The sequence below is a fragment of the Oculina patagonica genome, chromosome 13 (genome assembly GCF_052425735.1).
Source record: "Oculina patagonica isolate OP01 chromosome 13, crgOcupat, whole genome shotgun sequence".
Classification (NCBI taxonomy): Eukaryota; Metazoa; Cnidaria; class Anthozoa; order Scleractinia; family Oculinidae; genus Oculina; species Oculina patagonica.
Window position 1 is genome coordinate 36,386,996 of NC_135770.1, and position 26,819 is coordinate 36,413,814.

Consider the following 26,819-nt stretch of genomic DNA (forward strand, 5'->3'; position numbering starts at 1 on the left):
TCGTGTGTTCTTCAGTTCTGATTTGATTAGTTTTATATTTGAGGGGGTAGTAATGGGTGTTCTTGAAGAAGCTATTATTGTTTTGCAATAACAACACAACACGGAGAAGTTGCCAAACTATTAAACCATTTTGAAGCTACTTGACTAGCAGTGCATGATGCAATGGGTAGTTTTCTGCCTCGTCCCCAGGCCAATGCGCGCATTGCCACCGACAAGCTTGGCGTTTGACGTTACATCCAAACTCACCGGGGACGATGCTGGCTATTTCGGACAAAATCCAGATCCCCGGCGAAAGCTATAGAGGTTTGACTGGAAATTTCTCCTGTTCATTAATACGGATACTTTCGTGGTACCGACATAACACTGCTATTTTTTATTGTTTTAACTCTCGATAAAGCGAACACCATGAACTTCTCACATAACGCATTGTAACATAATTACGTAAAATTGCAGTCTGTTGTTCGCTGTCTGTCAAACCACATTGCAAAAGACTTCGGGAAAGACTTGCTTTTTCACTTCAGCTTGGCCTTTTCCCTCCAGACTCTTTAGGAAAGGTCAAGCCCTCATCCTCCATTCCCGGCGACTGCAATTAGCAACTTCACCACTGTTGGTATTATCTATAATGTTAACGTCACTAATTTTTTTTTACACCCCACTATTACGGACTCTCGCTATTATGGTGGATTTCCACTAAAGCGTATTTTTTTACATGCGCGAGACAATGGCCGTTTTTACACTAGAAGACGGACAAGTCGTCTGACGATTTGTTCGTCTTGTGTGAATTTAAGACGGCTTTTCGACAACTTGTCCATCCAGACGACCAAGTCGTCTTTGAAAAATCGTCTTCCCAGACGGCCAAATTCTGCGGCCCGAGCGTGTCTGCTATAACTAGAGTTGACTGTACTATCGTTTTGTTTTGTTGGTACTTGTCGTACGCTACTTTTCTTTGCTTTTTCCCTTTCAGAAACCACTGATAAGTACTACCTTATTACACTAATTTATAATTGCAACTTTTGTGATTGTTAGATTACGATCCATCTTTTCTGTCTGAGGTTTATTGATCATTGATTTTCGTCCTAATTATTATATAGGGTTTGCAAATAACACCTGTCAAAGCTCACGTGTTCCTTCTTGGAAAACTTTTTATTCATTTAGAGAGGCGGCAGAGCGTTTTGAAACATGGGGGGCTCGTCGTACACCAAGCCAATAATATACAGGCGCCTTTCATTGCTCACGGCCGGTTTGCAAGAACCTCGGTGTATCTTCGGCGTGGGATTTACATGGAATACCCTGGGCAGTTTGGCGTTTCGTAAAACGGCAAACCATAGTTAGTACTAACTATGGGCAAACCGGCCAGGATCGATGAGGCGGCTTTATTCGCAGGTTAATTCTCTCATGAAGTAGCTCGTTTCCCAAGAAATAATCACAACTAAAAGAAATGTTTAGGTAAAATTATATTGCTTGCAGTAGCATGCTCGTTTACGAACCCTCGCTCTCTCTCTCTCTACCGCAGACGCTTCTAGGCGATTTGGACTCCAGCTCTGCGGAGGAGAGAGGAACCTATACAATAGTAGCCAACTTCCGTGTCTAACTTGACTTGACCTTCATAAAGCACAAAACTATGCACAAGAAAGCAAAGAAAGCACGGTTAAGTGGTACAGAAAAACTCGGGCTGACGGCGAGTGTTTTTTTTTTTAATCTTTTTGAGTTCTCTCGCGCTCTTTGTTAAGTTGATTATGATATTAATGGTCGGAATTCGCAGGACGAGGGTTCACTAGCCTGCGTTATCGGCGTTTAGTTCGTCTGCAACGCAGGCTAGGGTTTCACCCTCTTAAACTAGATTCTTACAACTGAAGAAATGCCATTCAACGTCAGTTTTTCGTGTTCAACTGATCGGGTTTATTTGTCAACAAAAGACACAACAAGTACAAAATGCAAAGTTACTGTCCTGCAGTCCGGATGCAGTCTGTGACAATCTTTGAGGGAAAGCAAAGACTACTCGTAGCATATTTTCCGCTCACCAGAGTATCAAGTTAACACGTTAACTCTTTGTGTTTTTTAAAGTCATCTCCACAAATGCATTTAAATTTGTTATTTTGCTGACAAAAATCCCCATTCTCCTTGCAACTTCGCCGCTCGCGATACAGAAGTCAGAAGCTGCGCCGCCTACACAAATCAAAATCCCACTCCCGAGTCTGAAATGCAAAACGAAACGGTTTTACCAGTACTGTACCCCCATTGCAGACCAGTCAGCAACTTACAGGAGGTGCAGTCAGGGCATGCTGCTGTAGACAGTCATTTACTTAAGTCAGTGTAAATTTTCTCTTTGTAGCGTGCTATTGTTCTCATGAAGTACTCGTACGTAATTATGATCACTACTTTGTCCAGCACAGCAAAATAGCTGCATTTCTTCAAGAACTTCTTGAAGCCTACTGTTCAGTCTTCCCAACACTTCTTCATCCTGTATTGCAACGGTAAGCTGTTTTATTTGCTCCAATAAATCCAGGCATTTTTGTCCTCTGACTTCATCAGGAAGAACTACATTTGTGTCATCGGAAAGGTCTGCATTTGTGTCATCAGTAAGGGTTACATCTGTGTCATCGCAAACGTTCTCAATGGGTAACTCAACCAATGAGACATGGATTGTGTCACTGGACGAAGACGGCTGATCTGCCGGCGCGCTGCCTTCCTGACTTGACTCACGGTTCTTCACTTTAGCTCGAAATATGTGTGTACGGATATCTTTAGTAGTGGGATAAAATCGCCTGTTTGTGGTTTGCGGTAGTTCCTTGTCCCTGAATAATACATTTTTAACAAAGAATTCCAGCTGTTGTCTGACTTGGTTGACGTTGGTTAAACCTCCTGCTACCAACTCGTGGATTCTGTTTATTATCCTCTTATCCACAGGCTGGCACGTTCCACTCTCCTGTCAAGAGAAAACCACGGTATATTAAAGGGGCTATGTCATAATACAGTCGAAGCTCTATTAAGCTGGGTTTTGTCACGGATTTTGCAAGATTCTTGAACAGCAAAAATTTATATTTGTGTCGCTGAAAACGGTAACTAAAAATAATGGTCCTTTTTTTATAAGCAATTGCTATATTAGAGCATTTTTAAAAACTGTTAACGAGCGTCTTCGGCTGCGAATGGCTCCGCGCGCCTTCAAAAAACAATGTATACAGCTAATTCGAGAAAGGTTGTCGGAAAAACAAAACACAAAAATGTACGCGACAGGACCGAAAGGCGGTCTGGGTATTCACCTCAGGAATGAAATGTACGAGTTTGTATTTTTGCACGTGAAGAATTTGTTTTTCCTCTCAGGAGGCCTTTTTTCTGTAGCTTTACTTTTACTGTCGCATGTCTTTGAATTTTGAAAATTCTTCTAAAATTCAGTGTGACTAAAATTACCTTGTTTCCACATGCCCGAAGAAAAAGAAAAACGTGAAATTGCCTTTGTCATGTCGCCATATGCACCTAACAATGTTTAGCCCCAGGGTGGGAGGGGAGGGGGGCGGGCAACCCACGGGAATTTGACATCGTGAAGCTCTCCCAGGGTAGAGATTTTGACATCTAAAATGGTCTGCTGGGTTAGAAATTTAAGAGGAGATATGTGAAATTTGACATTCACAAGGTGCCAAGGGGTGGGGAATTCGACTCTGGCTTCCAAAAAATGTCAAAATCCACTGGGTCTGCCCCCCCCCACCCCCTCCACCCTGGGGCTTGACATTGATAGGTGCATTATTAGTGTTCAGCACGTGCAGTAGCTCTCTACTTCTACCCATACTACCTCTTCTGTCTCGTGCACTTTTGTGCTTTTTCCGACAGCCTTTCTCGAATTAGCTGTATATAGCCGTAGCTTGATTTCTATCGCCAAATTAAACTAAATCTCCCTTAATATGTTCAAACAGGTTTTTCGTATTTCAAAAAACAGTTTACACCAAAAACTGCAAAATCCCTGTGACGTAGCTCTTTTCGTCATAAGGCGTGGTAGAAACGTCACTTTATTGCCAGGAAATCAAAACTTCATCACTTAGCTTAGTGACAACGGAATCACGTCAAGACAACAATAAGCATGTGTTCGAATGTTTTTATCAGTCGTCACTCCCTATTTCGGACTCGCTTAAAAACTGTTTGGGATTCGGCATCAACTATACTCTTGTTTTGTTTGTTTGTTTGTTTGTTTGTACCTCGCCCAGCAAGTGATTCTGATGATCCGAATGAGTAGGAAATTCAATGTATATTCTTCTTTCTGGATTAGAAGTTCCTGTTTTCAATGCTTCTCTTATATTCTTCGAGGCTGTCTCCCTTCTACATTTGCTGTCTGCGTTAATCTAATAAAAAAAAACAATGAAATTTACCGGTAATATGTAAAAAAATGGGAAAGTCGGCATTCATTTTCTAGTGACCCTCAGGTTGGAGCTTATTCCAGTTTAAGTGGTTATTTAACGTAAAAATCTTAGAAAGAAGATGCAGTTTCCCATCTGTAGGTAAGTGTGAGGTAGGGCTGCAACGATACACCGGTGCACCGGTGAATCACGATATTTTTTGTCAAGATACGAATATCGGTATTTGAACAAAATATCGCAGTATCGTGAAACAATAAATTATTCTTCATCAGCATTCAGAAATGACTAATTTTAATTATGACTTTTTCCCAAGTCAAAGCTTTCAATAGCGATTTATCAAACTGGGGGACAAGGAAGTTCCATTCTGCTTCACTTCCGATCACTTATTCTTTAAAGATGCCACAAGTAGCTGTCGACTGGCACAGCCCTGTGTGCCCAACAAGAAAAAACATGCGGTTTATAAGAACTTCACTTTGCAAATAAGTTTTCGCTGCTGAGAAAGTGGAAAAACTGAGTTACCAACAGAATTTAGTAAAATTATGGCACTTGTCAGTTGTATGTAATGTTTTATACCATGCCATAGAAAATACAGCCAATCAGAATACAGGAAAGCCGTTGTATATTCAACGGTATTCAACCCAACCTTCCCATCGTGCGCTGCGATTGTATTCTCGACGAAATTTAGTAAGCGTATTTTCTATGGCATGGTATAAAATAGTTACACAACACTTTCTCGTGTTATACTATGGAATATCCCACTTGTCACTTGTATTTTCTTCGTATACACACTCGCCTAAAGGCTCGTGTGTATACCGAGAAAATACAAGTGACTCGTGGGATATTCCATAGTATACCACTCGAAAGCGTTGCATAACTAGTATGTATCGTATCGTGTATCGTATCGTGGCACTTGTATCGAGGTACATATCGTATTGTGAGAAAATGTATCGTTGCAGCCCTAGTGAGAGGAAGTACCACTTTTCTGACAAAAATTGCATTACCATTTTTGTCAGAAAAGTGGTACCCCTTTGGCTCTCACCAGTATATGAAAGGCAGGGCTGTGATTAAGTTTTTAAGCAGCCAATACATTGAAGTTATCACCCAGAGCATATCGCTCTGTATGCAAGCGTCATATAACACCAATCAACATCTAAACCAGTAACATTGAGGGAATTTGGGCAACATAAAATTGCTTTATCAAGATATTCAGTCTTGTGATCTTTTCATATTAACATCGTTTCATTCATCAGGATCATGCTTGGTGAAATAGTATGGTGTAGGACTTTTAACAATCAAACTCCTGCTGTATTTGACACTGCCTGTGGTATGGGTGTCTTCAGAGCATACAATTTCTGCTCTCCAACAACTAAAAAACAGCCCAAAAAGGACCATAAGCAGGATGTCCGAACTGCCTAGCTATGTATTGTCACAAAATGATTACAGACATACTGGATGCTGTTAAAATTGTCAACTACACCGACGCAAAAGACATTTTGAGTAGGGGTATGCACCTCCTCCCCCATGGGAGGGGAGTGGATGGTGCTTGGTGTATGACATATTAGCCCCCCCCCCCTGCACATTTCAAAATGCTCGGTCACCTCTGTGGAAGCTCCCTGTTTTAAAACTTTGAGAACCTTTCCCGCAGTTAAATGGGTTTATTAAAGCAAGGGATGGGCATTGTTTTTGTTTTTATTTTTTTATTGTTTGATACATTTTCTAGTACTGAGAAAAACAACACAGGTAAACATCACCTTAAATGCTGGAAATGCTAATACTTCTCTCAACTTTATCTGTGCTGTGCAATTTACTTTCCGCGTCTGGACAACTCTACGTCTCTTTGCAGCAGGGACCTTAGTCTTTGATCGACAAAAATGAGATATTTTAGCAGTTTAATATTACTTAGCACTATTGGCACACAATCCATGCAGGTGCAATGTTTGCAGAACCAACATTACCAAACTGTAATACAAACACAGAAACTTCAACATCCTCCCTCCCCCCCCCCCCCAGGCAAACCCTTGTTGGTCAAATTCCCATCCCCCTGGCCACAAATGGTGTTCAAATGCCCCACCTTAGGGTCAAAGTAGGTGATGTCGTGAATGCTTACACTGTACTCCACAATTTCTCTGCATCTGGCTTATACAATTTCTGTACTAATAATTGTCATGTGATCTTATAATCTCACACAGCACTAATAATCGTCACACGATCTTATAATCATACACAGCACTAATAATTGTCACGCGATCTTATAATCTCACACAGCACTAATAATTGTCACGCAATCTTATAATCTCACACAGCACTAATAATTGTCACGCGATCTTATAATCTCACACAGCACTAATAATTGTCACGCAATCTTATAATCTCACACAGCACTAATAATTGTCACGCGGTCTTATAATCTCACACAGCACTAATAATTGTCACGCGATCTTATAATCTCACACAGCACTAATAATTGTCACGCAATCTTATAATCTCACACAGCACTAATAATTGTCACGCGGTCTTATCATCTCACACAGCACTAATAATTGTCATGCAATCTTATAATCATACACAGCACAAACAATTATCACGCGATCTTATAATCCCACATAGCACTAATAATTGTCACGCGATCTTATAATCTCACACAGCACTAATAATTGTCACACGATCTTATAATCTCACACAGCACTATTCTCACTGCATACATAATTAGCCCGTCACGCGGGAATGGCTTAAGTTCGTTAAATTCCGGCGCGTTGCACCTGCGCACTAGTAGCATGATGCATTGCGTCCTTCGCTTCAAATATCACAGTTTCAGTCGCCTCGTGGCCAGTTCAACGGAGTTCGGTGAAGTGACGTTTCAAAGTTTCTTTGCATATGACCGCCACCAGCCCATCTTGGCCGACGCTGAACCAGCTTTGCCGGCGGCCCCGCTGTAGTTGCTCTGGCCCCCGTGGTCGAACAAGAGGTACTTTTTCAGTTGTGTTCTTCATTTTCCGTCTTGTTAGGTTTCGGCGTCGCGGGTTGGCCACGTTTTTGTCGTTTCCCTTGCTTATTCCGTTCCCACGTGCTTTCATGTCTGGCTTATCTTTCAAATGGTGTTTACTGCTCGCCACTTTCGGGATAGGGATTTCATGCAGTTTTGTGTCCGGGAAATTTAGCTTTTGGCCCGCTTCACCTTTCGTGGTTTGGTTTTTCATTTTAATCGTTATTTTATTCTTGGTGCATGCAGCGCGATTGCCTTTTGTTTTTTCTACCAATTATTGGTCATATTGTGTTATTAGTTTGCTGCTTGTCAGCTTTTACCCCCATGGGGCACGTTCTTTCATTTGGGATCGCTTATTTGCATATTTTTGTTTTTGAATTTTCTTTGTTTGGGTTTATTTGTGTCGTATTTTGTGTTTGCCCTTCTGTTGCGGTTTAAATGTCCATGTTTCCATGTAGTCTATGTTGCTATCCCGTGGCGAGCAGGTGGGACCCGAGGAACGGCTAATTTTCCCTCAAAATTAGCGGTCTTGAGCCTTTGTATAATGTTTTAATGTTTTAAGTTTTATACGTTTGTTTGGCCCGGAGAGCCAGCAGCCTGGAGAGCTGTAAAATGTTTTGAGTATGGCCTGGAGAGCCAGCAGCCTGGAGAGCTGTAAAGTGTTTTGAGTATGACCTGGAGGGCTGTGTAATGTTTTTTGAGTGTGGCCTGGAGAGCTGTAAAATGTTTTTTGAGTACGGCCTGGAGAGCTGTAAAATGTTTTGAGTATGGCCTGAAGAGCCAACAGCCTGGAGAGCTGTGAAATGTTTTTTGAGTATGGCCTTGAGAGCCAGCAGCCTGGAGAGCTGTGAACTGTTTTCTGAGTATGGCCCGGAGAGGTGTGTAATGTCTTTTGTGTACGGCCCGGAGAGCCAGCAGCCTCGAGAGCTGTGAAATAGATTTTAAGCTCGCTATGTTTGTATGGCCTGAAGGGCCAACAGCCTGGAGGGCTGTGAATTTCTGACTCAGTTCGCTATGCTTGCATGGCCTGGAGAGCAGGCTGCCCGGAGAGCTATGGCACAATTAAGTGAGTTCATTATGCTTGTACCGTCCGGAAGGCCAGCGGTTGAGTGAGTTTTCTATACTTGTGGTTCCAGAAGAGCTAGCGGCCAGGAGACCCGCAGCGTAGTTTTCATTGCTGTTCTTTTTCAGCCAAATATGTGGGCTTCTATCGGTAATGATTTCTTCGCTACGGCATGCAACTCAGTTATTTACAGAATTGTGCTTTTCGTCTTAAATACATATCATTTAATATTTGTTTTAACTTGTCTGCTTTTGCCTTGGGGTGGGACCTTTGCCTTGGCCCTGTTGACCTCGGGGGGACCTTCTCAGTGTCTCAATTTCGGACCTAGTTCGGAGCCTGGGGTCAACAAAGGGTTGGGTTCCCTTTTACTTCTTTCGGGAATTTGTTTCGGTTTTCATGAAGTTTTAGGTAAATTCTCCTTTGTTCGCCGCAAGACTAAGTGCGACACAGTAGCACATCTCAAAAGGAAACGTTCCTCTCCGCTACATTCCACAGGGAGCCCCTCCCTTTGTTGGCCCCTTGCCTACTCCGGAGCTAGTAGCGTCTTGCCCAGGTTTAGGTAATCTGGCTCATTTGCGCTTGTGCGACTTGAGTCCCTTGAGGGATGGCAATGTAATAACCTGACTGTTTGGCAGGACTTTCTTGAGAAATTACCTTGTGCTGAAGTTGGCATCTTAAAGTAATCTAAGTCGGAGTTCGCGTCGTCCGCTCCTTCAAGCTATTCAAAGGGAATTTCAAGGACAGGTGTACAAATCCAATTATTCCAAGTTCTCCAAGTTCGTCTCCGATTCCGTTATGCTACGGGTGACCGCGGGGTTATGGCTGTTTGGGGCCCGGTACATAGTGTGGCATCCCAGCGTTTAGTCGCCCCCGCAGGGTTCCGGCCCCGAGGAAGCACCTTAACGGTCCCCGCGTAGGTGAAAAAATGCATGCATTCAGCGAGCTGTACCGGAAAAAGAAAAAATCTTGAAGTCAGTACTGCAAAGGATTAAAATGGCCGTCGCACTGCGTTCACAAGAAACATCTGTTGGTTGAAGAAATGGCTGAAACGTGTACCTGAAATTGAAATGATACCGAAAATGAGGATGAAAGGATAACAGACGTATCATCCAGAGACGAATCTTTAAATGTGTCAAATTTTGTTACTCGCGGAACTGTTAGGCTTTTTCGCCAGGAAATTATTGTAGGTTTATTTTGAATGTGATAGGGAATAAGGGAATAGGTTTGCGTGTTGTCACTACGAATAAAAGTTCACGTGTTGTGCCTGTATCTTTTAGGTAATTTCTGGTAACCTATTAAGCCGCCCAGTGCGTTCCAATACCCGAACCTCAGGCTTACCATCTTATCTTTGTGAGGTCACATTATACGCATAAGAATATTTAAATTTCTCCATTCATTGCTATTGTAAATTTTTAAGCTTTCTAAATTCGGCTTGTTATGACTTGTACTTGTTTTACCTCTAATTATTATTCGCGGCGTCCTTCTCACATCCCGCTCGCTCGGGGTTCTAGTTTCACATTTATGATCGGCACGTTTGACAGTTTTTCAGTTCTCCTTTTTCAGTTTTTGCTCATTAAGGCTGCCATTTCAATGGTATTGATAAATCGCATGTGGCTTTTTCAACATGGGTGCGGTTTCTAGGATTCATACGCGACTCTGCGCGTCAAGCATTCCTCGTCCCCGAGGAAAAGATAATCAAGTTCTCAGCGTTAAGGGAAGATATTCGTTTGTTCCCTTTCGTGGGCCTCAACGCTTTTCAGCGAAGGTTCTCTTTTTTACCTTTTCCTCCCGGGATGTAAATTTCGGAGTCTACTTTGCCTTCCGTCAAAATAGAAGCTGGTCATTGCACGGAAATAGAGTATTGGCCTTTTCTTGACAACTGGAAGGATTACATTCCATGGGAGACAGAACTCCTTGCAGTCCATACCGCTTTATTGAGATGCCTCGAAGGGCCTGGGTTAGGAGCTTTGCTAAAACAGACCTGGTGAAACCCGACCTGGTGGGTTATTTTGCTCTCCCTGGTGAAAATTTAACCTCCCTGGTCCCTGGTGATTATCTGAAAAATCCCTGGTCAATTTTATTTCTCCCCGGTGAAGAATTTAGTTTACCTGGTCAGGAAAAATCAACCAAAATCTTTCTGCTGGCTTGACGGAAGAAAACGACGCCCGGCAAAAAGACAATTTAATAAATGAGCTCTCGCGCTCTCTGTGTGTACTCTCCTCGCGCTCTGTGAGCTCGACTTGTAGCCAAGTCTAATCACTGACTGAGACAAAACAGATCTGTTTCCTTTTCTGTATGTAATATGAACTTGTGTATGATTCAGAGCGATTTGAACAGCGCGTGCGGCCCAAAGCGAATGTGTGGAAGTATTTTCGACCATGCTATCTACAGCGTTTTATAGAATAAGTAAGTACGCAGAGGATAATCAGCTTGACCGATATAATTCTTGGTGAGTAGTAAGTGGCTTTTTTCCATCGATTAAGCAGCCTTGAGCAGTTTGAGCGGCGTTTGATGTAAATATCCTGTTTAACTTTGCAGCCTGCCGGCACATTGTGATGTAAAAAATACGCAAGTTGTTCAGTACATTCAAGATCACTCAAGTGGCGTGTCACGGTAAATTTTAATTAAGTTGGCTTAAATTGTATGTACAGTGTAAATAGCACTTTGTGTAGCTTTCACCTGCATGAAACTAATATTGCCTAGCTGGAGGACAGCAGTCATCCTGGTCATTTAACATTTAACACGTATTTTTTCATTGCTCGGCGGCTAAATGCGAAAAAGGGACACTTCATTCGACTTGTTAAAGATATAAGCAGACGGTTTTCTTATTTTGATTCTTTACGCATTGACCTTCCAAAAATGGATCAACCAATAAGGGCCGGCATTATGAACATTCTGCAAACGGACGACACAGTTTAAATTTAGGCGCACGCGTGCTAGACAACCAGTCTGGATCTGTCTCTTGGTGCCTGTCTCTTTTGATAATAAATCTTTATGTCAGTTACCTTCTGGAAAAGTAATTAAACTTGTATTCAGGTTAGCAGGGCTAGCAGGGAGTCGAGAAAATGATCCCACGAAAAGTTCTCCCAATTTCTTTGAAACAGTATCGAATATCTGGCTGAATTACATTAACCTTTGGTTAACTTTAGGTCGTAAATTTTGTTTTGGCGGGTGTAATCCGTCAAGCGCAAGGTTGGTTGCCTGGTGAAGTGCGTTCTCCTTCTAAAAATAAGGAACTTTGAATTTAACTGAGAAGTTCTAGAAATAATCGGGATTTTTTACGTTTACTTTAAACTGCCTGGTTGCATATGAAACTCCCTTCAAAATGCACGAAATGTGATCTGGGGCTGTCTAATCTTTCAAATTTCCCGGGGAGGCATTCCCCTGGACCCCCAGTAGCTTACACCTTCGACATTCACACGATTGCATCTTTCAGATCGTTGGCGCTCTGAAGAACCGTCGTTTTAAATCCTGCCTACTGGCCTGCTAAGAACTGGAAAATTAACATGAATCTAAAGGAAGTTTAATCATTTTAAGGCGATGATGTCAGTCCATCGCCTTATATTAGAAGGCGGTCGGCGAAAACTTCTGTTCGTCATCGCTTCTGCATGCATTGCGTGCCGTTTGCGAGAATTTCAGAGAATTTCAGGAATATAACCCCGGCGACTGCTACAAGTCCAAGTGCGAACTGACAGTGTCAATAGTAGGGTGACTCATTGGCTCATTGTGACAATGATTTGCTAAATTTGACCCATTCCTGATCTAGTGGCGGTAATGCACTGTGCGAAACAAAGAACGCTCGGGGATCGCAAAATCGGCCCGTTTGCCGTATAATGCGAAGGCAAGAATTTAAGTCCGATGCCTTTTTAAATTATTCGATTCTGTTTCTCCTTTGCCACTTTTCTTCGTGTAAGAGCAGGATACAAAACGTACGTTACTTCAGTTGTTTACGTACAATGCGAAAAAACGACGGTGTCATCTACAGCCGTTAGTTAGGCGACATCGTTGCGGAAAGTTGTGCACTATTGCCCCGCTAAGTTTATTGCATATTGGGTCACAGAGTTTTGCATGTATATACATACATGGTTAGATTTAATAAATCATCGACCTTCGAGGTGAAAAAAAATTAATCAACCTGGTGGGTTTTTGACTGCCCTGGTCGATTTTGTGTTGAAAACCTGGTGGAAAATCAGGTGTCACCAGGTCTGTTACAGAGGGGTGTGCTAAAGGACGGTCGCAGTTTGGTGTCGAGAGATATTTGGATAGAAGTCTCGCAAGACATCAATATCTTAGAAGCTCGGGCTTTTTTGCATTCACTCTTTAATTTCGTTTAGACACCTTATTAGATCAAGTAAAGTTAATGAACACACTGACAGCTTCGATTTGAAGCTAACAACATTTTCAAAGACATTGTTGATTGCTGCAAAGAATTCGCTATAAGCCTTGATAAACATTATGTTTCCTTCAGGTAAACCAGGATGATTTTCCTTCCAGATACTTATCGAACACAGATTGTAAGTTGTCAAAAGTGCTTGGCTGCAAGTCGAGCGTCTTTTTGGGCCTCGCTTCTTCGAAATCGTGTCTTTGAATAACAATTAATTGTCAACCCAACAGGGCAGGCCACTGCTTGTCCCACTTTACACCTTGTGCAGTTTTTAGCGGCATCAACGTTTTTGCAAAGTCTCTGCCGTCGGAGCACAACTTGTGTGTGCATTCCCGCCATTTGTTTTAACAGCGCCTCTTTTAAATGCATGCCTGAGCAGGAATTTTACGGTGCGTTTGCTATCATTATCCCGCACTTGAGGCCTTAGGCGCTTCTGTTGGGCGTTACTACAGTCGCTTCAGTGATATCTATGAGGCCATCCGTTGCGTTTGTTAAGCTCACCTGGTCTCATCTTTTGCGTTATGTTTCCATGGAAGTCAGCCCGATGCTGTTCATCTTGCCTTAATTCTAACGATTTTGATGCCAAATGTTGCCAGATATGTGGAATGTAAACCGGACTTTAGAGTGCCGCTACGGCAGCTGTTCGCGTGAATGAAGCTGCGATCCAGGAGCGATCGAAGATACTTTAATCTGTCATGCGTCCAAGCCCTTATCAAAGGCAGAAATCTGCGCTGGAGCAGCAGCTTTCCCAGTTTTTGGAGACTTTATGTGCTTTTGATAACATTGTTAAATATCTAATTTCTAGGATAAGTCCGGGAGAACTTGAGTAAATGCGTCCTCATGTTTTAAAGCTCCTTATACCAGTCCGAAACACTTATAGCTGGGTAAGATAATTCTCTTATGGGTCGTTTGAGAGCCGTCTTCGATAATCTGGGGCGTCTTAATGATTCTAATCCAGTCGCCCATCCTCTTGTCGAAGAGTATTTTAAATCTTTCAAACAAAGGCAAGCGCGTTTTGCTAGTACACCTGCTCAAGCGTTCCCTTCGTTTTTTGTTTTGATTTGTTTTTTAAAAGTTATATATTTCAGCAACTATAGCTTTCCTCAGTTGTCAATATGTTAGTCAGGTACCCCTTTCGCGCGCAGGTAAGTATGTCCCCGTTGGAGATGCGACATTTTTTGTACTGGATTTTTCCACCTGGGGTAGGACCTCCGACCTCGGTCGCCTCCAATCTTGTAACGTATTTAAGTTTAAGAACGGGAAGACCATTTTACTCTTCTTTTTTGATATTCGCGAATATTTCACCCTATTATATTTACTCATCCTGATGTTTGCCCCTTTGGCTGGATTCAGTATTACATAACAGTATTGCAATGCCTTAAGATACCACTGCACCAAGGATACTTTTAGAGCCACAGAACATATCGCAACGGATCAGTAATTGGTAAGCCCTTCACGAGTTCTGCGGTTAACAGTCGGCTGAGAAAACTCCTTTTAGATTCCAAACTCCTTGCAGGGGAAACTTCGCATGGTTTTCGGGTATTTTCCAACTCTCTAAGGTTCTTAGGTTGTTCTCAGGGAGTCGTTACTCAATACTTGGGCTGGGGAAGTAGAGAAACCGCGAAGAGGTATATGCAGATCTCTGGGAAGTAAGGAAATCGCGAAGAGGTATATGCAGATCTCAGATGCTAAGTTATACACACTCCTTACCATTTTAGAAGGAGTGCCCCCTTGGGCGGCTTCTGGATTAGTAACGCCGGTGTCACATCCCGGTAATTTGGAGGCTGCTGTTAACGTTGCCCTAAATGAACATGTGACTTGAGGGTTTGGGGTTTCTGAGTAATGGAAGGAATAAAAGTGGAAGATTTTTGTGAAAGTGTTTTCTGTTGGTTTTTCGCTCTTCTCGCCCTTCTTTCCGGAATTGACAGCAGAGTGTCTGGGGCAGGAGCGGGTATCCTCCCATAACTTAGCTTCCCGTGTCAGGGCAATTGTATTCAGTGAGAATGTTTTACTATTCTCACTGCATACATAATTAGCCCGTCACGCGGGAATGGCTTAAGTTCGTTAAATTCCGGCGCGTTGCACCTGCGCACTAGTAGCATGATGCATTGCGTCCTTCGCTTCAAATATCACAGTTTCAGTCGCCTCGTGGCCAGTTCAACGGAGTTCGGTGAAGTGACGGTAAAAGTTTCGCCCCTCCCACCTCCCCTGGTGGCGGTCGATCACTGCTGTATCCTACATTCTACACGCCAATTGCCATGGCAGTCGCGGGTATCCTCCCATAACTTAGCTTCCCGTGTCAGGGCAATTGTATTCAGTGAGAATGTTTTACTAATAATTGTCACGCGGTCTTATCATCTCACACAGGTGACAGCACTAATAATTGTCATGCAATCTTATAATCATACACAGCACAAATAATTGTCACGCGATTCTATAATCTCACACAGCACTAATAATTTTCACGCAATCTTATAATCTCACTCAGCACTAATAATTGTCACGCGGTCTTATAATCCCACATAGCACTAATAATTGTCACGCAATCTTATAATCTCACATAGCACTAATAATTGTCACGCAATCTCATAAACTCACAATAAATATCAGGGTAGAATAAAGCGGGGGGGGGGGGAAAAAAAAGGGGGGGGGGTGGGTGGAATCAGGATTTTTCTCAGGAGGGGTGCACACCCCTGCACCCTCCCCCTAGATCACCCCTGAATATTTCCCAAAGCACATTGTGGTAAAACATTTTTAAGCTAGTCCAATAACATCTTATTTAATATGAGCCTTTGTTGTAACTTTGCAGCTTACCTCTGCTCTCTTACGTTTTTTAAGTGCTGTGTTCCTATCCACCCCATGCTGGCAGTCATAAACCTTTGAACCCAAAATTATGAAAGGTACTCCAGTAAAACTTATTCTTGCTCCACGCACATGTTGGTTGTCTTCCCAAAATATTCTGTGCGATCCTTCAGTGTAATCTAGGCGAACAATAAGTTATAATTTTAGCCTGCGCCCAGCCCTCTCCGAGTGAAACCAAGGAAAGAAAAGACGCCGACGTCTGCGCGCTCTTTTGTGCATCGCAGGCTAAAATATGATTTATGAATCGTACTCACTGAAAGATCCAAAGCGTTTTGTTGCCCTACAACATGCGAACTTTGCTGTTGATTTCGTTTCCAAATCCTCGATTAGTTTGTTTGCTTCTTCCAAAGAAGACACATATCCAAAATTTTCTCCCAACGTTTCAACGAACGCCATCTTAATTTTTTCCTTGGAACCGTGCGACCTGGGTTCTAGAAGGGCATGGGTTCGACAGGAATGATGGGAAGACAACAATATGGCGGCGCAAAGACCAGTTATAGAAACTTTAGGAGAAAATTTTGGATATGCCTTTTCCGTGGAAGATGCTTATATTTTTATAAGAGAATTTGAAACAAAGACAACGTCAAAGTTCACAAGTTATAGAACAGATAAAGGTTTTGGAGCCATTGGTGAGATTGGTTCATCGCTCAAATCTAAGCGCTCTGCAATTAGACCTACTGTCCTGCAGACTGTAGACTTGGAGACTTTTCACTCCGATCAGCCTGAATAGTGCTAGCGTTCCGGTTAGCCTGAATAGAACTCAAGTTAGCCTGTTTACGGTTAGCTCTCAATATAAGCACGATACATCATTTTGTCTGCAGTCTGCATTTTTATGTCATACACCGCGCCGCCTACTTTGTGTGGTAAACTGCAGTCTTTTCTTGAACTCCAGTTTATAGCCTGAATATGGCTCTGGATAGCCTGGAAATATATCCCAGTTAGCCTCAAAAGCGCTGATCAATAACGGTAACGCTAACATGATATTTTTGTGCTAATAAACAATATAATTAATAAATGTTGCTTTTTGTAGATTACACCAAAAGGTCACACAGGATATGCTGGGAGGATCAACCACATGTTAAACGGCCTAAAATCAGTTTTACTGGGGTGCCATTCATATATTTGGGTTGTAAGATTTATGATTGCCAGCATGGCATGGATAGGAAGGCAGCAGCTAAACAAAAAAGACAACAGGCAGCAGAGGTAAGGAACATATTACCGGTAAATAAAACTGCCGGAGCGATCTGTGGTCATAGCTTAAAATATAAAAATGTTTGAAACAGATCTAAAAAATATAAAACGACACTCTAAATTTTCGATCGCCTTCTGCGGTCTTTTTCAGAGAATGATGGATTTTTGGAAGGTTCGCAGAATTCCAATAAGTTGCATCGACATTATTGTTCGTTGCCCCCCTGGGAAGCAACTAGCGATGCGTAAACCCTTGGGAAGGGCGCTCTTTCGTTTTAGTGTTGGGGAGATGAAAGATCCAGAAACAGTCTGCTGCTGCACACCGCAAATCGGCGTAGCTGGATGATGCGTGGTCGATTCGCATGATGTGGCCCCTCGCAATTTCCAGTTTCTTTTGCTTTCCCCAACGTATGCAAATGAGCATGTCCTGCAAGTCACTTTGTATACGATTCCTTTCAACTGCTCTTTATTCGGTCGATTTTCACATGATGTCATCAAAATTCTAAAATCCAGAATTGTGAGACCCCTTACTTTTTATCCTTCACTGTCTATTAGATGTCCAAAATATATAAGTTATTGAAGGTTTTGAGCTGGATAGCATCCACCGTCTTTAAGATATAAAATTTTGAATTTCTGAGTTTTGCACCACACGACATCAAAAAGACCACCTGAAGGCTGTCATGTATGCATAAAGGAAATGGTTCAACCTTTTTATTTTTAACAATCTAAATAGTTGAGGTTTTATGAGAAGTGTTTATGTGAATGTTTACGTGTTCATGAGTTGGCCGCAGTTTTTATAGCAGAAGTAAATGCCAGATGTTTTCATTGATAATTTTCCAGTGGCCATGATGGAGCTGCCTTCACATGGACTCCAACATGGCATTTCCATACTGTGCTCCCTAAATTTGTGTAAAACACTTTGGCAGATAACTCAAGTAAGAAATACTGTACAGTCCTGAGACTTGGACACGTTGTCTATCTACTAGTAATTTTTACAACCTGTAATATTCTTAATTTTTTTTTACTCAATAGTTTTGGATTTATTTTTTAGCAGCGCATGACAGTAGCATTACTGGCGTGACAGTAAAAAACAGTAATAGCAGAATGTTAGGTCAAAGGTGTTGCAGAAACACACAACATAAACAGCAACGGTGTGCATGTCCATCAACAGTACGGTTGAACACAGAAACATCAGGCCACTGTCAATAAATATAACCGGGGGTATGAAGTTATACATACTGCTAAGATTTGAATTCTTTTAACAGACTGGCAATGTCACTTCCAAGAAATGCCCTAAAGCCATCCAACGAATACCAAAGTTAAACTGCACAGCACGGATAAAGCTCAGAGAAATTTTAATGTTTCCAGATTTCAAGGTGAGGACTAAAACTTAAACATATTTACAGTTTAACAACCCAAAATTCCTTCTTTCACTGTGACATAAAGAGTGCCCCCCCCCCCTTTTTCCTATCTCTTAATATACACTGCAGTACTTGGCTGTAAGCTTATGTCCCGCCTTGTGCTTTAAAAATAACATGTAAAGTTTGAAAGAAAGGAACATGGTGTGAGACTCGTGCGCATAACAAGGACTTGAAAGCCTCTGATATGATAACATGGTCTTTCACACATGCTATCGTGTTGCCTTTTTAAATCGTGTGTAACAGCTTTGATTATTTAACTGATGAAAGCTTAAGCAATCGCCGAAACGTCTTGAAAAATAACATCAAAACAGTCAGCGTCAATCCACTAGCAAACTATGTAATCCCCCTTACCTACTTAACTTTATGTAGCTGTTATAGTACTGTTTTACCCTTAGTATAATTGGGTATTTCCCTTTGTTTAATTATCATTATAATATAAATTATAAGTATATACTCAAACAGTGGAAAGCGATTTTTGCCCCGTGCTGATTGGCTACTCAAACTCCAAATATGCTTTGCTATTCACCTCCAAGCAACTTGCGTGCGAAATATGTACTCGTTAACTTAAATAACTAGTCAAATTATATGTCATCTTTATGGGCTAAATTATTTCACTGTTTGAGTGTATACTAAAACTACTATTCACCTCAGTGTTGGTGGCTAGTGGTGGATATTTACCTCATGGCTTGGTAAATATCCACCACTAGCCACCTCCACTTTGGTGAATAGTTGTTATCTATACATCAATACAAAGAAAAATACCAATTGTACCAAAGGTAAAATTGAACTACAACATAGCCATTTACAAAATTTCATTGTAACAGATTGACAAAAACACCATGTCCAGGAGAAGATTATCATCAGCAAGGCTAAGAGCTGCACTGAAAAAAGGAACTGCTAATCCAGAAAGAAGAATATACATTGAATTTCCTTCTAATTCAGATCATCAGAATCACTTAGTGGGCGAGGTAATGTTTAAAGATTCTTTAAGTGGAGAAAGAATTCAGTTTGGCTATACTCAATGCCATACTGTCTTTTTGAAGTTTGAAACTACTTAGTGTAATCTCTCATGATACTTTGGCTGCTGTACCGCTCTTCTCAATGCAAGAATAAACTGGAAATATTGCAGATGACATATCTTTAGGCAGAGGAGAGAAGGATATTGTTTCATAGTCTCTTTACATGTTCGGACAGTATCCGGTATATGGAATGAAATTAAGGTCGTTGAAATTAACGCTCCACTTAAATAATGTCACGGAAATGAACACTCAAAAAATAACGCGACTTAAATTAACGCGAATTTTGTGAATTTCCTATAATAAGGTATTTAAAAATTATGACTAGGCTCAAATGTGACAAAACGTCCTTCAAACGGCTAGGATTAGATGTGTGTTTGTTCCACAGACCACTGAAGTACAGTCAAGCTTCAAAATTACAGGCTCAGAGAAGATCTTTATGTTGAAAATGATTTCATATGCACCTACTTTTTCTTCAGGTGGGCCGGATGTGTCCAACTGTTGATAAAAGGGAAACCAACAGAACCAACGTTATCCACGAATTAGTAGCAGAAGGATTAAAAGATGTCAACCAAGTCAGACATGAGCTGGAATTAAGCATGGCTTCAGATCAGCCGTCTTCTTCCATTGAAACTCTTCATGTCTCCTTAACTGAGTTACCTATTGAGAACGTTTCCATTGACACAACAAATGCAGATCTTTTCGTTAACACAAACGCAGTTCTCTCTGAGGAAGGCGAAGGACAAAAATGCCGGGATTTGTTGGAACAAATAAAACAGCTTACTTTTGTGATACAGGATAAAGAAGTGTTGGGTAGACTGAACAGTAGGCTTCAAGGATTTCTTGAAGGAATGCAACTCTTTTGCTGTGTTAGACAAAGCGAAAACAACAGTGAAGTTCACGAGGACATAAGCACGCTACAACAAGAAACTTTTATTGACTCGAGTAAATAACAACTAAGTTACAGTCTGCGATAATAGATCTGCTATAAACCTTTTTTAATTTCAAAGAGTAGCACTGGCTAGCAAATTCACATCGGCCCTGTTTTGGTGCATCATGTGGGACCGATTGAAGTGTCTCTAGAAAGTTAAAATCATTCCAGAACTGACTTAATTTCAAGTATAGGGCTCAGTAATTTTGAAAAAAATAGACTATCTTACAGGAATTGTAAACTAAAATTTACGTTAACGCTAGTTTTCCAAAGTTCTTTTTAATTTTAAATTCCAACATTCATATATAATTCTTTACATTCGAATGATTTGCCTCTCTTCTGTTTTGCTCTGTTATTACACTCACGTTAATTATAGTCCCATTACTTTTATTACGCTAATTCACACAAACGTTAATTTATTATAATAAGGTACTAGCAATCCCTTTATAAATCGTCGAAAGGCGCTCTTTTCCTTTCCCGTATTCCCAGGCTTGAACAGTGAGCTCGGAGCTCACTCCCATATATGTGCCGCTGTGAAGGGTGTGGTTTTCAACAAAATTGGAGCTGGGATAGGGTATAGAAATCAGAGAGTTTTCGTCTAGAATAGGGGTATCATTAGTCCAGTCCCTGAACTCTCTCTTCCACGCGCCCTTTATAGGGGTTGAACCCAGGCGCGCGAAGAGAGAGTCCAGGATAACTTGCATGCGCATGCTCAGAACGAACCAATCAGAAGCGGGGAGTGTGGCGTCACTTGCTTGGAGCGCGCGCGCTAGGCTAAAACTGGCTCGCTCAAATGACGAATTCAACTACGCAACCGAGCGCGCGAATAAATGCAAGAAAAAAAAAACTGTGCTCAATTGCATCCAAAACCAATTCAATAAACAGCTACAAAATACCAGAAATAGTTGACGGATAGCGATTTTTGTTTTGGTCGTTAGCTTTTAGCAGACACTGACTGCAAAGCTAGGCTTTTTAAAGTTATTCCGGTGATCCTGCTTTAGTACACGGTCGCGTAGTTGAACAATGGATAGTAAAAGGTCCTTTTACTATCCATGGTTGAACTCGCCATCTGTGCGCGCGCGTTTTCAAAAGGGCTGCCAAATATGGGTTTTCCCCCAATTTTGGGGGAAAAACTGGCGCAGCGCATGCAAGTTATCCTGGACTCTCTCTTCGCGCGCCTGGGTTCAGCCCCTATAAAACGCGCGCGGAAGAGAGAGTTCAGGGACTGGACTAGGGTATCATTTGCCGGGAAACTGATCAGTGGTATGAAGAATCAAGTTCAGAATAGGAATATAAAATTAGAAGAGAAAGAGGCTTTCCTATAAGTAAATAAAATCATCGCCGCAAAGTTGTTGACAGATGGTTTTTCATTAAAAACACTAATAGGAAAAAGCAAGTCTATTATAGGGTAGAGATTGTCGGTGTCTAGTCTAGTATAGGGTTGCAAAATCAGCAGAACATGGTCTTGTATAGGGTAAGGGTTTCAGAGTCCCAGCGGCACACCCCACCCAAAAGTATACAGAGCTTTCCCCCCCCCCCCGGGACCTTGCGACACCTCGTCTCTCAACTCGCGCTCGCCATTCCACGACTCATTCAGTCTTTTTAAGGTTAGGTCTCTTGATTCGAGCATAGGGACCAATTCTGGGATCTGTAATGAAATCCCAGATCACCTTGGTCCAAGATGTGTGATATGGTAAATGGTCGTAGTATTCTGCTGCGATCTGTTTTACCAAAGGGAGCCGTGATCCTGGGATACTCGGAAAATCATGGTGCTCATTGTGATAACCAACGTTAAAAGTCAAATAATTTCCTGGCCCGTAGTACGAGTAGGTTTCGCAGCCTTTCTCGAACATGTAATGCTCAGCGATGAAGTGACCGGCCATTGGGTGCAGCCCGGCGCCAAGAATTGTACTCGCGAACATATAGACGAGCGGTTTGACGCCCCAGAAGTGAACTACGACGTAATTGGCGCTAAACTGAACCACCATGTTGAGGATTTCTAAGCCTTTTGGTGTCAAAGGGTTGATGACAATAGGTCTAAGGGCGTACCAGAACGGCTGCAGAATCACCCAGACCAGCTTGGTAATGGAGTTGTAGAACATTCGGGCTTCAAATGTGGTCGGCAGGTCGGGATCGATCTCTTCTACTCCCATATAGCGATGGTGAAGGATGTGGTATTTTTTAAACGCCACGGACGAGGGGATTGCAGTCGGTAGGTTTGCCAGGATACCAAAAAGCCTGTTTAGAAGGGGTCGGCCATTCCCGAACGGGATGTTATGGCAGATGTCGTGCACCCCTACAATCAGGGCGTGGCTGGGGAATGCTCCTATGAAGTAAGCTGACAGCAAGAGAGTCGACCAGGATACATCGCGCATTAAGTAAGCCAGTGTGAACTGGATCACTATCAAAGCCAAGATTTCATATTTGAATCGTGGATCACTGCCCATCAATTTCTTGATCTGGGGGTACTTAGCTGACAAAATTAAAAAACAAAAATATTGATTACGGTTTTGTTTTATCGAGAATAAACAAGGTCGAAATAAGAGTTATTAGTGAAGGGCTGATCTTGATTATTTTGAATCACGCAGAAACCGAGTTTTTTTACGGCTTCCGAAGTGGAAAATTCTTAAGTACGCGTATTAACATGCAAACAGAGAGCCAGCTAAATATTGCCGTATGACATGAATGCAAGACAAAATTTTCTTTAGGTTTATCAGACTAGCGCGCTCTATATCAGGCTGGCTCGCTTACATGTCAAAAGGCTCTCGTCTTCTAGCCCTGGGCGTGGAATGGTTTTCGCTCTTACATGTGTTTCTTTATACGCGGATTTCAATTGAGTATTTTATATACAATGCAATGACAATGACCAACCACAACGAACGAATACAATACAATGAGCTAACACAGTAAAAACCCGCGAATAAGAACTTAACATTTAAGAACCTGTTACCGTAAATGATCTAATAAACGCCCTCTCTCAAATAAACGCCTCTTATCTAATAAACGCCCCCTCTGAGGTGTTAAGTTTGTATTAGACGCCCCTCTCAAATAAACGCCCCGTGTCTAATAGACGCCCCCCTCCAGGAATCATCTCAAAAACCAAGGAAATGCTCCATAGAGTAATTTCACGCAATAAAGTTAGTTTTTTGCTTGACTCGGACATCGAAGAGGCCAACAACGCCAACATGGTTAACCCCGATGACGATAAAAAACGTCGATATCGAACTATGAACGGCATCTCAAGGCTTTGCATTAGCGCAGATTAGATTAGTCTCCTACTCACAAACTCTGTTATGTATCTTACTCCAGTAGAAAACTACCCATCCTATTAGTTGTGTTGACGTTGCTACTGTTAAATTGAAATAAACGCCACTCTCTAATAAACGCCTCATATCTATTTAACGCCTCCCCTAGGACCCCAAAAATTTAATAGACGCCCCGGGCGTTTATTAGATCATTTACGGTAGGCTAAATTTGCAAATTAGACCCACGTTTTATAAGAACCTATTTGGCCTAAAATTTGGAAACAGGTTCTACTGTGCATTACTGTGCAAGGCATTACTGTGCATGTATATAATGTTATGTTTGAATGACTAGTGCTTTATTTTTACATGAACACTTATGTGGTATGCAAATTTTATACAAGGAATAGGCCGAATACCACTAAAAATTCTATTAGCAACAATGTAAATTTTTCTTCAGAAAATAAGAATCTATTAAGAACCTAAATAGCCTAAATTTGTGTTAACTACCATTTATGTAAGAACCTGTTAAGGCTAACCTGGAAAAATTAGGACCAATTAGGCTCTTACTCGCGGGTTTTTACTGGATAATGAGAACTCAAATACACCCCTCTGTTACAGACCCAGTGGAACCCGACCCAGTGGATTATTTTCCCCTACCCAGTGAAAATTTAGTCTCCCCGGTACCCAGCGAATATTTTGATTTTACCCGTCCATTTTTGTGCTTCCCCAGTGACTGTGCGTTGTGACTTATGTCGAATAAACTTATTTTAGAAACGAGCCCAAATAAGCCGACCCAGTGGGAAATTGGCCAACCCAGTGACTTTTTTCAGATTCCACTGGGTCTGTTACAGAGGGGTGTTCAAATCAAATGCGCGTATCGGGCGCGTCAGGAGTGGAATATCTCGCTTGACCAAGTCACGGCTGATTGGTCTAGAAGATGGCGCGAGTTTTATACGCCACTCACAGAGCACTGTAAAGGAAAACTTGGTTTTTCCGTTGTTTTCAGTTTATAATCTGAAAATATATTTGATTAATTATTTCAAATGACTGAAAAACTGCAACAAGTGGAAATTAACATGCAGGGTTGAACGTATTAACCTGATCATTAGTCGCTTACGTGTCCGAAGTTCAGGAAATGAATGTATTAACTCTGACATAAACACAAACAATTATTTTTTTTATCTGAGCTGTGTACCCATTAATATTTGTAATATCTGTGACGCCCTGAATTTTTTTGTTCTAAATACGTCTACGTTTTCCTTTTTTTAACGTCCTGAAGCCACATAAATATACTGTTACATAAACAAAAATCTTTATATTGCTCCCGAAACTGATGGACGTGTAAGCCTGCATGAATTCCCAAGTTTAAGACCGTTATAACACTTCTAATGATTTCGCAATAAACTACAAAAAACGCGCATGTAACAATATTAAAAAGAACATTTACAAATTTGGAAGACGAGAAAATTTATTGATTAAAAAAAACGTTGCATTGGAAAACAGATGCAAAATTAAAAACAGTTCTAATCGATTTCAATGCTGAATGAAATAAGGTATTTCTTCAATTATGCTACAGGCTGTATGTAAAACCAGTGATAGTAAAATAAAAGCTATTTTCAAAATTTGAACTTATAGGATGGCGGGTTCTTTTTCATAAACAAAAACGGTGCAGAGAATTCTTCTCATCTGACTAAACTTTAAATACTCCGCCTGGAGCAAGATTCGACAAGATGTTTAGCAGCAATTTATGAAAGATCTAGCTGAGAAAATAGCTTAAAACAATGCGCCTTACCAAGAATTTCTTTCCTTCTCGTTGCATGAGGCTCGGCAGTGTAGGACCATTCGAAGTCATATCGCGTTATGTGCCCACCCATTACGATGTTTGTGTCACTGAACTGGGCTAGGCGTGCGGCCGTGAAGTGTCTGCTGTTTTGAATTTTAATTGGACATTTTAGGTATTCAAATAAGTGGAAACTTAGTCAGATATCCATGACTAAAATATTATTGCCCAAACATTCATACGGTCACGCCTGTTTATTGAGTTCAACATTTGATCAAAGAATTGTAAACTTAAGGTTATTTCTGCATAACAGTCGATATCATCTCACAACGCTCGCCAATGAAAATAAGGAATGGAAAGCCCGAAAAACAGCCTTACTATTCAAAAAAGGTTAGTTCATATCTCCGCATTAACAGAGTAATTTATTCATAGTTGGAGTCGCCAAAAACTGATGACAGCATGACAAGATAACAATAGATAGCAGGTGCCCGCGGGGCTTTAAGTTAAGTGTTTTGCGATCAATCTATCTGGATGTAGATAAAACTGGCAACTAAACTGGCTATGCACCTGTTACCGAGTTCACGTTTTCCTGTCATGATAAAGAAGTGTGCAAACAAAGCTAAACAAATAATTGCCCCCGCAGGGTTTTAGCCCAGAGGCCAAAACCCGAGGAGGCATCATTGTAATCCGCGCGAATATAGAATATATATATAGTATATACCAGGAAAATTCTCGATTTGGCCAAAGTGAGCGGGCAAATAGTATCGGGAAATGTGACAAGGTTGAAAGCCCGCAAGTGGGTATCGGGAGGTGTGATAAAATCCCCTGTACGGTGATTGGTCAGTGATGACGCAAGTAAACGATGGCTGGGTGATGATGACAACCAAAAGCGTGAGCACGTGCACAGATGACAACAAGTAAACAAACGACGTTTGTAAACGTTGATTGCAGTTGGGCAGCCTTTTGATAAAGATGATTTGAGGGTTTTTTCAAGGCCTATTTCGATTTTCAATGCAATGCAATTATTGAAAAGAGTTCGCGATAATTAACTCGCAGAGAAGTAAGAAAATCCACATTTTTACTTTTGAGTGGTGCTGTCATGACATTTCACAAGGCCCCGAAGAAGAAATATGTCTAGGAACACGTACGAACATATCTAGCCATAACTTCAAATTTGTCTGCGATTTACGATAAGCAAGCCTTAGTCCAAAACCGCGATTTACCAAGCGCAAACTACTTGAACGGAGAAAAGCCTTGATCAGTCTATCTCCGGACGAGATTTACAAGAAATTCAAAAGAGATCTCGAGATAATTATTTAAGACTCGCGGCAGGCGAAACCGGAAACCAGAACAGGGACCGCGGAGAGGGAGGGGCTAGGGGGGCTTTAGCCCCCCCCCCCCCACTTTTTTCAGTAACAAGAAAAAATTATAATGAATAAAAAGGCAAACGAAGAATTACTGATAAGAATTTGTTTCTGGAAGCCATATTATTGATTTAGTTTCTAAAGGACGAAAGTAACAGCAAATACTATTGTCAAAATAGACTCGCCTTCAACAACTTGCGAATGCGGACAATTCTCTTAAAGGTTTTCAGTTATAA

The 26,819-nt window shown here is 41.5% G+C and overlaps 3 protein-coding genes across 6 annotated transcripts; 1 reads left to right on the plus strand and 2 right to left on the minus strand.

The window, feature by feature from the left end:
* Positions 1-206: 206 nt before the first annotated feature.
* Positions 207-16,089, minus strand: LOC144635832 (uncharacterized). The gene is made up of 5 exons (XM_078494950.1): positions 15,893-16,089; positions 15,591-15,757; positions 6,098-6,202; positions 4,188-4,331; positions 207-2,926 (listed from the first exon to the last, which is right to left on the minus strand). Exons 1-5 carry the CDS (start codon positions 16,032-16,034, stop codon positions 2,309-2,311), a joined length of 1,176 nt encoding a protein of 391 aa, XP_078351076.1. The 5' UTR covers positions 16,035-16,089; the 3' UTR covers positions 207-2,308.
* LOC144635835 (calcium-responsive transcription factor-like) lies at positions 16,082-21,676 on the plus strand. 4 transcript variants are annotated; one of them, XR_013567426.1, is made up of 6 exons: positions 16,082-16,267; positions 16,669-16,841; positions 18,092-18,202; positions 19,072-19,220; positions 19,775-20,784; positions 21,412-21,676. XR_013567426.1 is itself a non-coding variant. In XM_078494952.1 (5 exons), exons 1-5 carry the CDS (start codon positions 16,114-16,116, stop codon positions 20,214-20,216), a joined length of 1,056 nt encoding a protein of 351 aa, XP_078351078.1. In that variant the 5' UTR covers positions 16,082-16,113; the 3' UTR covers positions 20,217-20,802. The 4 variants fall into 4 exon arrangements, 1 of the variants encoding a protein (XP_078351078.1); XR_013567424.1 differs by having other exon boundaries at positions 19,072-19,215; positions 19,743-20,784; positions 21,412-21,674; XR_013567425.1 differs by having other exon boundaries at positions 19,072-19,215; positions 19,743-20,790; positions 21,417-21,530.
* A 67-nt stretch (positions 21,677-21,743) lies between these two features.
* Positions 21,744-25,489, minus strand: LOC144635839 (sphingolipid delta(4)-desaturase DES1-like). Its single transcript, XM_078494957.1, has 2 exons — positions 25,232-25,489; positions 21,744-22,667 (listed from the first exon to the last, which is right to left on the minus strand). Exons 1-2 carry the CDS (start codon positions 25,311-25,313, stop codon positions 21,784-21,786), a joined length of 966 nt encoding a protein of 321 aa, XP_078351083.1. The 5' UTR covers positions 25,314-25,489; the 3' UTR covers positions 21,744-21,783.
* Between the last annotated feature and the right edge of the window lie 1,330 nt (positions 25,490-26,819).

Excerpts from the sequence above, each read along its gene's own strand:
- LOC144635832 (XM_078494950.1), bottom strand. The coding sequence starts at position 16,034 with ATGGCGTTCGTTGAAACGTTGGGAGAAAATTTTGGATATGTGTCTTCT. Across the intron at positions 15,758-15,892 it reads AAAACGCTTTGGATCTTTCA|ATTACACTGAAGGATCGCAC; the intron begins GTGAGTACGATT and ends TTGTTCGCCTAG. Across the intron at positions 6,203-15,590 it reads AAAAACGTAAGAGAGCAGAG|ACTAAGGTCCCTGCTGCAAA; the intron begins GTAAGCTGCAAA and ends TGTCGATCAAAG.
- LOC144635835 (XM_078494952.1), top strand. The coding sequence starts at position 16,114 with ATGGCGGCGCAAAGACCAGTTATAGAAACTTTAGGAGAAAATTTTGGA. Across the intron at positions 16,842-18,091 it reads AAAGACAACAGGCAGCAGAG|ACTGGCAATGTCACTTCCAA; the intron begins GTAAGGAACATA and ends TTCTTTTAACAG. Across the intron at positions 19,216-19,742 it reads AGAATCACTTAGTGGGCGAG|GTGGGCCGGATGTGTCCAAC; the intron begins GTAATGTTTAAA and ends CTTTTTCTTCAG.
- LOC144635839 (XM_078494957.1), bottom strand. The coding sequence starts at position 25,313 with ATGGGTGGGCACATAACGCGATATGACTTCGAATGGTCCTACACTGCC. Across the intron at positions 22,668-25,231 it reads GAGAAGGAAAGAAATTCTTG|CTAAGTACCCCCAGATCAAG; the intron begins GTAAGGCGCATT and ends TAATTTTGTCAG.